The 13550-nt window shown below is 45.4% G+C and overlaps 2 protein-coding genes across 8 annotated transcripts in view; one reads left to right on the top strand and one right to left on the bottom strand.

Annotated features, from left to right (window-relative positions):
* Nucleotides 1-13550, bottom strand: part of LOC114697897 (UDP-glucuronosyltransferase 1-6) — a 104137-nt gene that overhangs the window by 8568 nt on the left and 82019 nt on the right. The window contains exon 1 of one of the 7 annotated variants that reach the window (XM_028876300.2): nucleotides 7897-8754. The exons of the other annotated variants lie outside the window; for them this stretch is intronic. Within the exon in view, the coding sequence (XP_028732133.1) occupies nucleotides 7897-8739 (843 nt within the window). The 5' untranslated portion in view covers nucleotides 8740-8754. Of the gene's footprint in view, nucleotides 1-7896; nucleotides 8755-13550 lie in introns of those variants that run through there. 7 annotated transcript variants of the gene reach the window in all.
* Nucleotides 3299-4315, top strand: Dnajb3 (DnaJ heat shock protein family (Hsp40) member B3). The gene has a single exon (XM_028876301.2). It carries the CDS (start codon nucleotides 3371-3373, stop codon nucleotides 4094-4096), a length of 726 nt encoding a protein of 241 aa, XP_028732134.1. The 5' UTR covers nucleotides 3299-3370; the 3' UTR covers nucleotides 4097-4315.

The raw sequence follows: 13550 nt of genomic DNA, 5'->3' as shown, positions 1-13550 counted from the left end.
GCCCAAAGAGGTGTTCAAACAGCACTATCTTAGGCCCTTGGAGACCAAGGGAAGAGCTGTTGTAAAGAAATGCCTCCTGAAGTGGGTGACCAGAGTGTGGGCAGAACCCAGTCTTGTGCTCATTCTGGGAATCCACTGATGTCCTATACAGTCCCAGGAAGAAAGCACAGATCCTAGTATTGACCACAGTGCTGGTCCTGCCTGCATGGAGCAGTGCTGAGAACAACAAAGAGAAACAAAGTAACTTTAAAACTTTGGTGTTCTAGGGAGTGCAGGTGACAGGACCCCTCTCATTCAGGTGCTTAAAGTCCCTTTTCCTGGACCTTCACCTTCCTCAGCAGAATCCTGGTTTTGCTTGTGTTTTTGCAGGGTCTCTCTCTCTCTCTCTCTCTCTCTCTCTCTCTCTCTCTCTCTCTCTCTCAAATCCTTCCCCACATTCAATCACTCCATTACATTTAATTCTCAGTAAGCAGAAATGATGCCTTTGCTTTTGCTGTGCATTTAACTGAAATTCCAAAGCTCACAATCCAAGTTAAACTTTAGGATCAGTAACCCTTAGAAGCTCCATTTCGTGAGAACTCACCTGCAGCTTATATGGAACAAAGAGCCCATAAACATGACAATGCTTTTATGAGACACTGTTCCTGTCATTACTCAGAACCATGAGCTCTTTCATTTAAATGGTGCCAGAGATAGAACCCAGGGCCACATGCAAAGCACACAGTGCTGCTTCAGAGCTTCCTGAGCCACTGTGGACCTGAATGGTGAGGGCCCCAACCCTACCCTTGGCCAAGGAACACTGTTCACTGATCTAAGGCAATCTACATTTCTTATGACCCACAAGGAGAATCATTTCAAAGCAATCCAATAATAGATCTGCCCTGGAACATGAACAGACCAAACATATTTCAAACACAAAGCTAATCCCTTCCTTCACCAACATGCATGAAACATATGAATCCGACTGTGCTGGGTGCTATGCTAGGTGCCAGAGCCAAAACTCAAATGACCAATGGCCAGTGCCTGTAAGGGGGAGGGGGGTCCAAGGGTCAGAGAAAAACTTGAACCAATTATAGGGCACATCAAGATGTGCTCTGCTGGCTGAGAAAACAGAACAGAGCAGCAATATGGTCCTACTTTGGAAACCCTTGAAGAATGTGATGTCTTTGAAAAGTCCCATTTTTCAAATGAAATTTCTTTTTAAGCTGGAGCTAGAAGTTAATATACTATCTGTGGGACACCTAGCCCCTTTGAGGGGATAAGAATAGAGCTTGATACTAAACAGAGCACATAAGCTTGTCATCCCCTTGTGGATGAGCTAAGGATCTTCTAGAGGAAAAGGGCAGTTTTCCTAGTATCTCTGCAGCATTTTTCTCTGCCCTGCCTTTCATCATCTAGAAGCTCACATAACTGCCCATGTGCTAGACAATGTATAATGGATACATTCCTCATAAGACAGGCTTTCAGCTTTGCAGTCGCTCTATCAACCCAGGTCCCAGTCCACAGCTATGCACTCAGTAACTGTCTTTGTACAGACCTCATCCACTTTTACCATAGGCCCAATACTTAAGCCAAGTGTTCATTCTCTCAAACCCAGCTGCCATGGTCCTATTTCAGAGCTTCAGCCCCTAGGCTGTCCTTCCAACTATCTCACTATATCATTTGGTCCCCATCTTATCCCATACCATCCCTGCTTCTGGTGCCTTTGTCAACAGCTTCATTGGGCACACAAGAACACTCAAATCCTTTAGCCTTGCCCTTCCTTAGACCTTGAGCCACTTTTTGAAGATTATTTCTCCTCTGTAGCTCTTCTGATTAGTCAATCCATCTGCCCTTTCCTCCTAATCAGGTTTCTATCACTGTTTCATGTTTGCCAAGTGCCAGGCCTAGAGGTTCAAGTTCAGACACTGGGTGTGACAAAAACTCCAATGACTGTTCTGGTTCACTAGCGCTCCTGGTTAGACCTAGTGCCCTTCATAATAGTCTTTAAAAGTTCACTGGTTAACTATTTCCCTTTAGAACCAAGTAACCTTTATAGATGAGTGTTGCCTCACAACTGATCAAGTCAGGTAATATAATGTTTAAAAAAGTAAGGAAGTGGAGATAACACAAGTATCAAGCAAGAACAGAAGGAAACCCGTAGTCGTGATACAACAGCGAGTGGGTAACAAGAACATCTCACCTGCAGTGGTACGAAAACAGCCCACAAGTTCTAACTATTTTGTTCAGGACAACAATGGCTCTCCAAGTATTAGCTAGGGAACCCTGAGGACCTTCCAAGGGAATTTTACAACATCAAAACTATTTCCACCCACAGGGATACTGACTCTTTAAAGATCTCATTTTCTCATAAGCGTATGGTAGAGTTTTCTGAAGGTTACTCCATGTGTGAAATCACAGTAGATTGAATGCAGAAGCAGGAGAATCCCGCTCTATTAAGCCCAGTGCTGGAGTGACTTAAAGAAATGTAAACATACACCACTCTTCTGAGTTTCTGAAGAAGTTATTTCCTCATACGAACATGGTTTATCTCAGCATGTAGCTAATAGATATGCCCTTCTCACTGCTTTACTTTCTTGTGATCTCAATGGGCCTCAGAGCCATAGAAATGAAAATGAAGGGTCCTGAAGCCAAACTGTTTGAGGACCTCAGTCCTTCACAAATCACTGTCCTTCAGAGTCAGACAAAAGCCACCCCTGTCAACTTCCTTATCCTCTTACCCGGCTGAAGGAAAGCTGACTTGGGGCAGGGCACAGAAACCCATTTTAAAGAGCCAACTTTGTGAAGCACAGCTCAGGATGTGGATGCAGCAGGGCATCACCGGAAGTTCAAGACTAGCTTGATCTACACAGCTGAGAAGAGAAGGGAGAGCAGCAGCAGAAGAAGAAAGGGAGATGAAGAAAAAGGAGCGATAGGGAGGAGGAAGAGGAGAATAGGGGTAAGATAGGGGTAAGAGGACGAGGAAGGGGAAATGGGAGGAGACTGAGAAGGGAAAGGGGGGAGAGGAGAAGTGGAGGAGGAGGGAGAGGAGAAGGAGGAAAAAGTGAAGTAGTACTTTTCTATGGCAGCCAGAACCACAGCCTCTCCCCTAAGTTGTCTTTTGTCCTTCACAGGACACCAACAAAACCAAGCAGGAGGACACAGGCCGCCGGACTCAGCCCCATCCCTAACCCTAAGCATCCCTGGGCCTTGTTGGGAGCGGAACCAACCCCTGGAGCCCTCCATCCTGATAGGCTGAAGCGCCGCCCGCCTCCACCAATGAGAGGCGTCCACGTCACAAGGGCGCGCGCGGGCGGCGCCGGCGGGTAAGCGGGCGTTCAGCAGCCACCAGCCGCGCTGAAGCGCCTAGGCCGCGGGCCGGCCAGCCGCCATGGTGGACTACTACGAGGTGCTGGGCGTGCCGCGGCAGGCCTCGGCCGAGGCCATCCGCAAGGCGTACCGTAAGCTAGCGCTCAAGTGGCACCCGGACAAGAACCCTGAGCACAAGGAGGAGGCCGAGAGGCGGTTCAAGCAGGTGGCGCAGGCCTACGAGGTCCTCTCGGACGCCCGCAAGCGAGAGGTGTACGACCGCTGCGGCGAGGTGGGCGAGGTGGGCGGCGGCGGCGCGGCCGGCAGCCCGTTCCAGGACGCCTTCCAGTACGTCTTCTCCTTCCGAGACCCCGCCGAGGTCTTCAGGGAGTTCTTCGGGGGCCGCGACCCCTTCTCGTTCGACTTCTTCGGAGACCCGTTTGAGAACTTCTTTGGGGAACGGAGGAGCACCCGAGGAAGCCGAAGCCGAGGGGCCGTACCCTTCTCCTCCTCCTTCACCCACTTCCCGACTTTCGGGGGTGGCTTTGCTTCCTTAGATACCGGATTCACATCCTTCGGTTCTCCGGGCAACTCGGGAGTTTCTTCTTTCTCCATGTCCTGTGGCGGGGGCGCGGCAGGCAACTTCAAGTCGGTGTCAACCTCCACCGAAATAGTTAATGGCAAAAAAATCACCACCAAGAGAATCGTTGAGAATGGCCAAGAAAGAGTGGAAGTGGAAGAAGACGGAGAGTTAAAATCCCTGATAATTAACGGCAAAGAGCAGTTGCTTCGCATCGATACTGAGTAAAGGCATAAAGTGTGTTTTAAGGACTATCAGGACTTTTTTGTTTAAAAGCGTTTTCAAGGGAACTCTACTTTCAGAACAACTGTATTCAAGACATTATATACAGTTCGTGCCGGTGCCTCTTCTTGTTGGGACTGCAGGGATAGGATCTCTCTTGGTCTTTATGCCTGTTGTAAATATCTGTATGCCTTTGGCACTCATTAAACTTAATCCTGAGGCAGACCACCGTTCTGTCCTAGTGGTAGGAAACACTGTTCACAGCACCTAAAATCGCACAATGTCCATTTTGTTGATAATTCGACCTAGAGAGCTTTCTGTGAAGTGTAGCCATATAGCTCCACTTCCCCACACTCACACTGTGGTGAAAGATAGGAATATACTAATTATTTAGTTTAAAGTAAATTGGAAAAAAGTAGCTTTTCACTTACCTAAAATGATGGTGATATAGGAACAATTGACTACTGTTTAAAACAAAAGGTTAAAACTAAGCTTTTGAAAGCAGTTTAATTGAAAAAGTACACTAGGTAGATTCTGGTCCCTGCTGCAATGAATTACCACGAACTTGGTAATGTCTATCACATTTATTCTTCCCAAGTTTTGTAGGCTAGGAATCTGAAATCCATTTCAATGGGCAAAAGGGGTTGCCAGGACCATGGTCTCTGAATGTTTAGGGCTGCATTTATCAGTCAAAGTCTCAGAGCTGGTTAGTGCTCAGCCCTAAATTTGTTCTACAACAGTGGAAAATTCTGGAAGTGAATAGAAGTACCTTTTGAAGGCTAAACAAGGTTCTCGATTGCCATATGTAATATATATATATATATATATATATATATATATATATATATATATATATATATATATGTAACTATGTATGTAACAATAGAGTCCATTCTTTTAGCTCAGTTGGGTGCTTCCTATTCAAACCTTGCAGAAGATGGCTGTCTTTAGAGGGTATACCACACAATGTTCTACCTCACTCCAATGTCATCAGTGAAGACATGGAAGCAAAAGGGATCTGAATAGGTTTAAATTGCCACACTTTGTAAATCTCTGCCAAGAGGTCATGGGACCTAAGCACATTATTATAAACTAAGACTACATGAAAATATGCTGGATACCCATACTACCCCTAGTGTAACCTCATGCTGGGACATACATGTACAATACACAGCAGAAACATGAGATTCAGCACTGTTCCCCAGGGCGCACAGAGCCTTTAGAAATCACAGCTGCTTTCTAACAATAACAAGTGCTCAAATCAGACCAACTACCAGACTTTGAAACAAATGTTTTCTTTAGCCTAGGGAGCTAATGAAGACAGTGACTGAGGGCTGGGAAGATGGCCCAGGGGTTTCGGTGCTTACTAGGTAAGCATCCCCAGAAACCCACATAAGGTCTGGTGTATGTGATAGTCCTCAGAAAGCAGAGGCATGGGATCCCCAGAGCAAGCTGGCTAGCAAGATGAGCCATATTGGCAAGCTCTGGATTTTTTTTTTTTTTTTTTGAGAGACTCTGGATAAGGTGGACAAGTAATAGAGGCTGATTCCTGACATCTGCTTTAGACCTCCTCACGTGTGCGCGCGCGCGCACACACACACACACACACACACACACACACAATATGCAGACATGTGCAGACCACATAAAAACAGGAGGGAAAGACACTGAGTAGAATGTTAGTGTGGGTTTGTATCTGAACTGGTAGGAAGTATTAAGGATTTGGGGATAACAAAATGTACAGTTCTGTGATGGTTAAATGTGGAAATCAGTACCCATGGTAGAATGGAATGAGTGAGTCTGAAACTACACAGTGGAAAAAAGACCATGGTAGGCAAAGAGCCTGGCATAGCAAGTCACTCAGAGGTCATAGATCTTCAGCTCTGGCTAGTTTTAATAGTTGAGAGCAAAAAGAAGAATCAGCATTCATATATCCTAGATTAATGGAGCTGTAAATGGAAAGTTCCTGGCTGGACTGGAACTCATGTAGGCCAGGATGGTCTTGAATTCACAGAAATCTACTCTGCTTCCCAAGTGTAAGAATTCACAGCATGTGCCACCAGACCCAACTATAAAAAAAAAACAAACAAAAAAAAAACATTTTAATGAATTGTCAAGCTTGAAAATCTTTTCAAAAATTGTTCAGTCTCAAAAGACTTCTGCAGACATCCCTGTGGAAGGTCCTCTTTTAGGGAAGGCTTGTCATAGTGGTCAAAAGGCATTTCCTGTGCAAAGGGGAGCCTCTTGAATCCACCAGTGGACTTATAAGAGCACTTCCTGCACAAGCCTGGCAACTTGACTTTGATCCTTGGGACCTATGGTGGGAGGAGAGAACCAGCAACCGGAAGTTGAAATTGTTCTTGACCTCCACATGAGCACCTTGACACACATGCACTTCTCACCTAATATTTTTGAAGCATTCCAATCCACTACAGGGGATCCCTTCATGGAACTACTGGGAGAATTTTCCAGAATGCACCAGGCAAGGAAGAGAAATACACTGTAAGGCCCAGATGACTAGGAGGCCCTGTTCTACCTAAAACAGGATCAAGAATTCAAAAAGCCAGTCACAGTGGCTGGAGTTCAAACACAGCTCTTTTGGGTTTGGCTTTGGAACATGGCTGAAAGCATTTGGAAGAAATTATACTGCCTTTAAATAACCACCTTCCCTTTGATTTTATGCTGCAGCCTCCAAACTGGAAGAAAGGTACCTTCTCCATTTTATTAGCTTATGTTTCCAGAATTTCCCGTTCCCCATGTTCATCAGTTCTTTCTCCTCTTTCCCCTACTCACTCTCATCTTCCTCATTCCTTCTTTCTCCTAACCCCTCTTCTCTCTCTCCTCCCTTCCTCCTCTTCTTTCCCTCCTCCCCTCTCCGGCTCTTACTGTGTATCCCAGTTCAGGCTCTCATTATGTAGTTAAGGCTGGACTTGGACTCATAACCCTGTCTCAGCTTCCGAAGTGCTAGGATTACAGACCTGACCCAGCACACAGGTTTTCTCATTAAATACAGATTCATTTAACTTCCTTAAATCTTCATTAAACCATTTAGTATAGTTTCAATTACTGTCAGACAAGCTGACTGGACTGGGAAGTAGCCAGTAGCCTCAGGACTAAACGTACATCTTACTCTCCACCTCTACCCTATGATAAAGTAAAAAGTTTTGTTATGATAGACTTCTCTAGACTATTTTTCTTTTAGTTTTCTAAAATTTGAAAATAGACAATTTAGTTTTATCATGGAAGATCTACAGTCATACAGAGGCTGCTCAGTTACACATAGACTATCAAGCATTTGATTTGTGGCTGGCCCAATTGATCCCATAAAGTATTCATTAGCTTGCTTCCGGGTCTGTTGAGTGCTCAAGCGTCCTGTGAACACACACCCATTTCATCCCTGAGAGCAATATTAAAAACTGCCACACCAACAACTGACATTCACTGATTCCTTTAACCGCCAAAAAAAAAAAAAAAAAAAAAAAAAGTCTGAAAGCAACACACACTCTGATGGGTCAGGTCACAGCTCAATTTCTCAGTTCCTGTGCAGAATCAGGATACTCACCAGTAGAAAAAGTGTCTGGATGGGCAGTCCCAACAGAGTACCACTATAGCCCTTCAGTCCTGACAGTGGCCTCTGAAAACCTGAAGCATAGCACCTTGAGCACCTTAATAGATGAATTTTACCAAAGCCTCTTAGAAAAAGAGATATAGATAACTTTGGAGAGATGAATAAATAAGCACTTGAAAGTAAAAAAAAAAAATATTTTTTTCCTGGAAAATTATTGCGATAAAGGCAGAATACAGACCTGATGGAGCGGCTTCCTGTTGGCACAGTTTATACCCCCAATGAAGACCATGTTAGGCATGATGGGCCTGGGGTAGTCTAACACAAAGTCCCCTCGGAGCAGCCACACTGATGCATGGCTGAGAACCTCCACCAAGGACACCTCTCTCTGCAAAAGCTCCGAGGCAAGACGTTCATAGGGAGAGAATGAGATATGGCAAATGTACTTCAAGGTCAGAGGGTACAGCATGTTCTTGACTCTTTGCAGGAAGCTCATGTGGTCAGAAAGTGTTGTGAGTAGCCTTGGAACATATGAAGAAGGGTTTGGACACTGTGTGGCCTCATAGTCTATGCCACAGGGAATGGAGCGCAGAAAAAACACAGCAGGAATCTGTAGGTACTTGGCAAGCACTGCCCCACAGGGAAAAATGGGGTCCGTTAAGATCACATCGAAGGAACTGGAATTCAGTTGCTGGATCAGAGTCTTATTGTACAGTAGTGCTACACAAGAATTTGTATAGAGTTCTGAAAAATTTCTTAGAGCTTCCATACTTTCAAAAAACAACTTCACAGTATGTTGTGTTTCAAAGGCCTTCTTTATATTTCCCAGTACTTTTTCCTGATATTCTTCATTGGTGTACGGAAAGGCATAGGTTTTGAAGGTGAAGAAGTCCTCTCCTTTGATGTGAAGAGTCACGTCCGGAGCCAGGACCACAATCTGGTGGCCTTGGGCATGGAGCTCCTTGGTGACATCCCTCATGCTCAGCCAGTGACTGCCCTCCATGGGAATCACCAGCACCTTCCCACCTTCAGCCCAGGGCAGGGCACAGAGCAGGAGCAGCAGCCCTGAGAGTCCTGTGTCCATCTCCCCAGAGACCCACAACAGTGGACTGTCCACACCCTGTGCCTCCTTTGTAATTTATTCCTTTTCTTATCACCAGGCCACCTGTCACTCTGCATACCATTGGGTAGGACAGTGCCCTTAAGTCAATCATTACAAAGTAAATCACCCCTGCCTTTCACTAATGCCCTGCCCTTCTGCCTGCCTCCACCCACAGAAACTTAAGCTTTGCTTTTCTTGCCTAATTAAAAACTCCTGTGACATGCTTCTCTTTTCCTAGGGCATACTAGTTCACCTCTAGTTTTTCTCCAGTTCCCCATTGGAGGACACCCATTTCTTTCACCACCTAAACTGTCAACAAGTGGCCATTGAGCTCCAAGCAGTGCCCTCGTCTCCCAAAACCTTTCTGTGGGTAAGACCTAATTCAGTAGCTCGTTAAAGTCTCTCCTCCAATTCACAAGTGGCAATCAATGTATCACAGCATACAGAACAGTGCAAAGCAAGCTTGACCAAACCAAAGACGATATCCCTTTGCCATGGCTCATATTCTTCATGGTGCCAGGACTCTAAGGTTCAGGAAACACAATTTGAAGTAGCTGACTGCTAACAAAGACGGAAATGCTGGAAAGATCTCAAAGTCAGGCTCAGGGGATCTAAACTATGCTGCAAGAACGCTTAAGAATCTTGTGAGGACTCCATGGAATGAGGTTGATGCTCTGTAAAGCACCTTTGGCCAACATCAGCCTCATCATTGACACAGAATGAGTTCTGGAAGCATCCTGCTCCCTCCCATAAGCTGATCTCCTTAAAAGGGAGAAAGACTACTGAGGGATATGGCTCAGTCTCAGGTTCTATTCTCCTGGATGTGGAGGGCTGTAGGATCTCACACTTGGTTAAGGTGAACACTGCATTCTGAGGTTTTTGATCAGGGTCCCTTCTGCAGTCCATGCCAGATCAGAATCCTGATGAGGATGGAATCCTCCAAAAATCATGGGCTACAATTTTCTAGGGCACTGTGCCCAAATTCAAGAAAAGGTGAATTTGAGGCCCAGGTGAGGGTAGGAGCCCAGTTGTGGGCACTGTTTACATATCCAATGACGCTGGCCCTACCTCAGAGAATTCCTGCCGCATGGGATGAGCAGTTGCTACCACCTCTTCCTTTGCATGCCCTGGGGATGGCTCTACTCTCCACCAGGCCATCTCCTTGGGGTGATGTACATTCCACCTGTGTCATTTTGTGTCATATCTGTGTCATTCTGCCAGGCTGGCCAAGCTGAGGCTTCCCTCTGGAGAGAAGCCACCCTCTTAGGATCCAACTGGGAGCAGAATCAGCAGCTGTTTATATGCAAAATTCTTCACATGTGCCACCACTGCACTGGGCAAACAGCCTTGGTATTTCACCCTTTCATGGAGGACAGGAGTCCGGAAAACTGTTCTGCAGTTTCTTTTCCAAAGGCAGCTTCTCTGCTTTCTTTTTCTGCACCTGTCACTTCTCTGCATGTTTTACCTTATCTCAAACCCCACTGTTTTCCTTCTATAGTCATCTATGCAGAATTACCCATGTAGGGTGTAGCCACTCCTGTCCTTGTCAAGCCCATAAAAGGAAAAGTAGATGGAGCTGGTGGCTGAGCAGTCAGCATCTGAAATCTGTGATTGCTGCTTTAGCTGCTGATGTCAGTGTTAGCAGGAACACTCGCATCACTACATCTAGTAGAAGAGGCAGCCGGTTCCTGGAGTCGGGACCCACTGGTGCCCACATTGGTATGTGGCTCTCGTGCACCAGTTCTGGGGAAAAGCACACAGGGTAACATTAGTTGCTCTCTTCACTCTGAGGGCCCGAAGTGTGCTCACAGATCTAACGCATACAAGAGCCAGATACCAAGTCCGAACAATTTCTACATATAAACTAGGTCAAAAGGATCCTGGCAGTTCTGCACACCAAGTGCTGTGGACTAGCATCATGACGGTGCATGGCAAAGATTGGCCTTCACAATATTCTTGTTTCTTTTTTATTTTAAAATGTTGTGACTACGTGTACCAATTATGATTAATCCCTAGGCAAACTATTCTTTCTTGGAAAGAACTAGGAAATGGTGTTAGCACAGCACTTAGATCCTTGCATTTGCCCTTGGCTGGAAAAGTACAGGTCCAGGTAAGTGGCCCTGGATATTTCATCCATCCTGGTGAAACATGTGAGTATATTATTACCATTCTTAAGTAGCTTTGAGATGACTCAGGTGTACATGGATGCTGCCAGTGTCTTAATAGTTGACCATCACTTGGCTAAAAGTAAATCTTGCCTCTTTGAAAGTAGTAAAGCCTGACAAAGTGGGCATTCTTAGTTTTCAGCACTCGTATCAACTCACCACACACTACATGACTTAAATTCACATTTAATCTCTGCATGGTTTGGAAGGCACAAAACTGTGTTACTAGAATCACACTCCCTCTGAGCATCCTAAGATTTCGAGGTTGGTTGGTGGGATGTCAGGAATGGCCTCAGCTGCAACTTGGTTCTATACTTACAGTAGATGTTGGAAATAGGAAAAATCATTTCACTAAGGCAATGCCAACCTCTCCATTGCCCCTAAGGGGGCACTGATTACAGTCTGACAAAAGGCAGCTTTCACCCTAAGCACAGCCTGTGCTAGAATGCTATACACAACTGAACAACCCAATTACATTGGCACAGTTTATGCCCCACAGAAAGGGCTTTTATAGCATGGTGGCCTTAGAAAGTCCAGCACAAAATCCTGCTCCTCCATGGTTATTTGTATGGACTGACTAAGATCTGAAGAAAAAAAAAGCAGGGCAGATGAAATGGGCCAATCCAGAATTCTTTTTTTTTTTTTTTTAAGATTTATTTATTTATTATGTATACAATATACCTTCTGCACGTTGCCTGCATGTTTGAAGAGGACACCAGATCTCATTATAGATGGTTGTGAGCCACCATGTGGTTGCTGGGAATTGGACTCAGGACCTCTGGAAGAGCAGCCAGTGAGTGCTCTTAACCTCCGAGCCATCTCTCCAGCCCTTCTTAAACTTCTGCAGAAAGTTCACAAACTGGGCTATAAAACTGGGTTTGGATACAGTTCAGTACCCTTAAAGACTAAAATAAATGCAATGGGTAACACACACACACACACACACACACCTGAGAAGCTTTTATAGAGCAAAGGATACAGTCAACAAGGCAAAGCGACAGCCCACGGAATGGGAAATGGTCTTCACCAACCCCGCATCTGACAGAGGACTGATATCCAGAATATATAAAAAACTCAAGAAATTAGACATCAAAATGCCCAACAGTCCAATTAAGAAATGGGCTATAGAACTAAACAGAGAATTCTCAACAGAGGAAACTCAAATGGCTGAAAGACATTTAAGGAATTGCTCAACATCTCTAATCATCAGGGAAATGCAAATCAAAACGACTCTGAGATATCACCTTACACTTGTCAGAATGGCTAAGATCAAAAACACTGAAGACAGCTTATGCTGGAGAAGATGTGGAGCTAGGGGAATTCTCCTCCACTGCTGGTGGGAATGCAAGCTTGTACAACCACTTTGGAAATCAATATTGAGCTTTCTTAGAAAATTGGGAATCAATCTCCCCCAAGATCCAGCTATACCACTCTTGGGCATATACCCAAGGAATGCTCAATCATACCACAAGGGCACTTGCTCAGCTATGTTCATAACAGCATTGTTTGTAATAGCCAGAACCTGGAAACAACCTAGATGCCCTTCAACTGAAGAATGGATAAATAAAATGTGGTACATATACACAATGGAATACTACTCACCAGAGAAAAACAATGATATCATGAAGTTTGCAGGCGAATGGATGGATCTAGAAAAAATCATCCTGAGTGAAGTAACCCAGACTCAGAAAGACAAACAATGGTATGTACTCACTCATAGGAGGATACTAGATGTAAAGCAGGAGTGACTGGACTGCTACTCACAACTCTGGGGAGGCTACCTAGAGAGCAGGACCCTGGGAAAGACACAAGGATTGCCCAATGACAGAGAAATGGATGAGATCTACATGGACAACCTGGACGTGAGTTGGGGTAATTGCTGTGGGATGGTCTGTATATCAAATCTGTTGCTCTGATTGGTCAATAAATAAAACACTGAATGGCCAGTGGCCAGGCAGGAAGTAGGTGGGACAAGGAGAGAGGAGAATTCTGGGAAGCAGAAGGCTGAGGCGGAGAGACACTGCCAGCCGCAGCCATGACCAGCAGCATGTGAAGACGCCGGTAAGCCACCAGCCACGTGGCAAGGTATAGATGTATGGAAATGGATTAATTTAAGCTATAAGAACAGTTAGCAAGAAGCCTGCCACGGCCATACAGTTTGTAAGCAATATAAGTCTCTGTGTTTACTTGGTTGGGTCTGAGTGGCTGTGGGACTGGCGGGTGACAAAGATTTGTCCTGACTGTGGGCAAGGCAGAAAAACTCAAGCTACAGGTAATGAAGGGCAAGGGTTGAGGGAAAGAGAGCTTGGGGGAGCGGGAGATCCCAGCTGGATCAAGAACAGAGGGGGAGAACAAGGAATAGGAGACCATGGTAAATGGAGACCACATGAGAATAGGAAGAAGCAGGGTGCTAGAGAGGTCCACAGAAATCCACAAGGATACCTCCACAATAGACTACTGGCAGTGGTCAAGAGACAGCCCAAACTGACCTACTCTGGTGATAGGATGGCCAAACCCCCTAATTGTCGTGCTAGAAACCTCATCCAATGACTGAGGGAACCAGATGCAGAGATCCACAGCCAGGCCCCAGGTGGAGCTCCAGGAGTCCCAATTGGCGAGAAAGAGGAG

This window comes from Peromyscus leucopus, chromosome 13 (assembly GCF_004664715.2).
Source record: "Peromyscus leucopus breed LL Stock chromosome 13, UCI_PerLeu_2.1, whole genome shotgun sequence".
Lineage (NCBI taxonomy): Eukaryota > Metazoa > Chordata > Mammalia > Rodentia > Cricetidae > Peromyscus > Peromyscus leucopus.
Note: the sequence above shows the minus strand (reverse complement) of the source record. Positions and strands in the feature narration are given on the sequence as shown.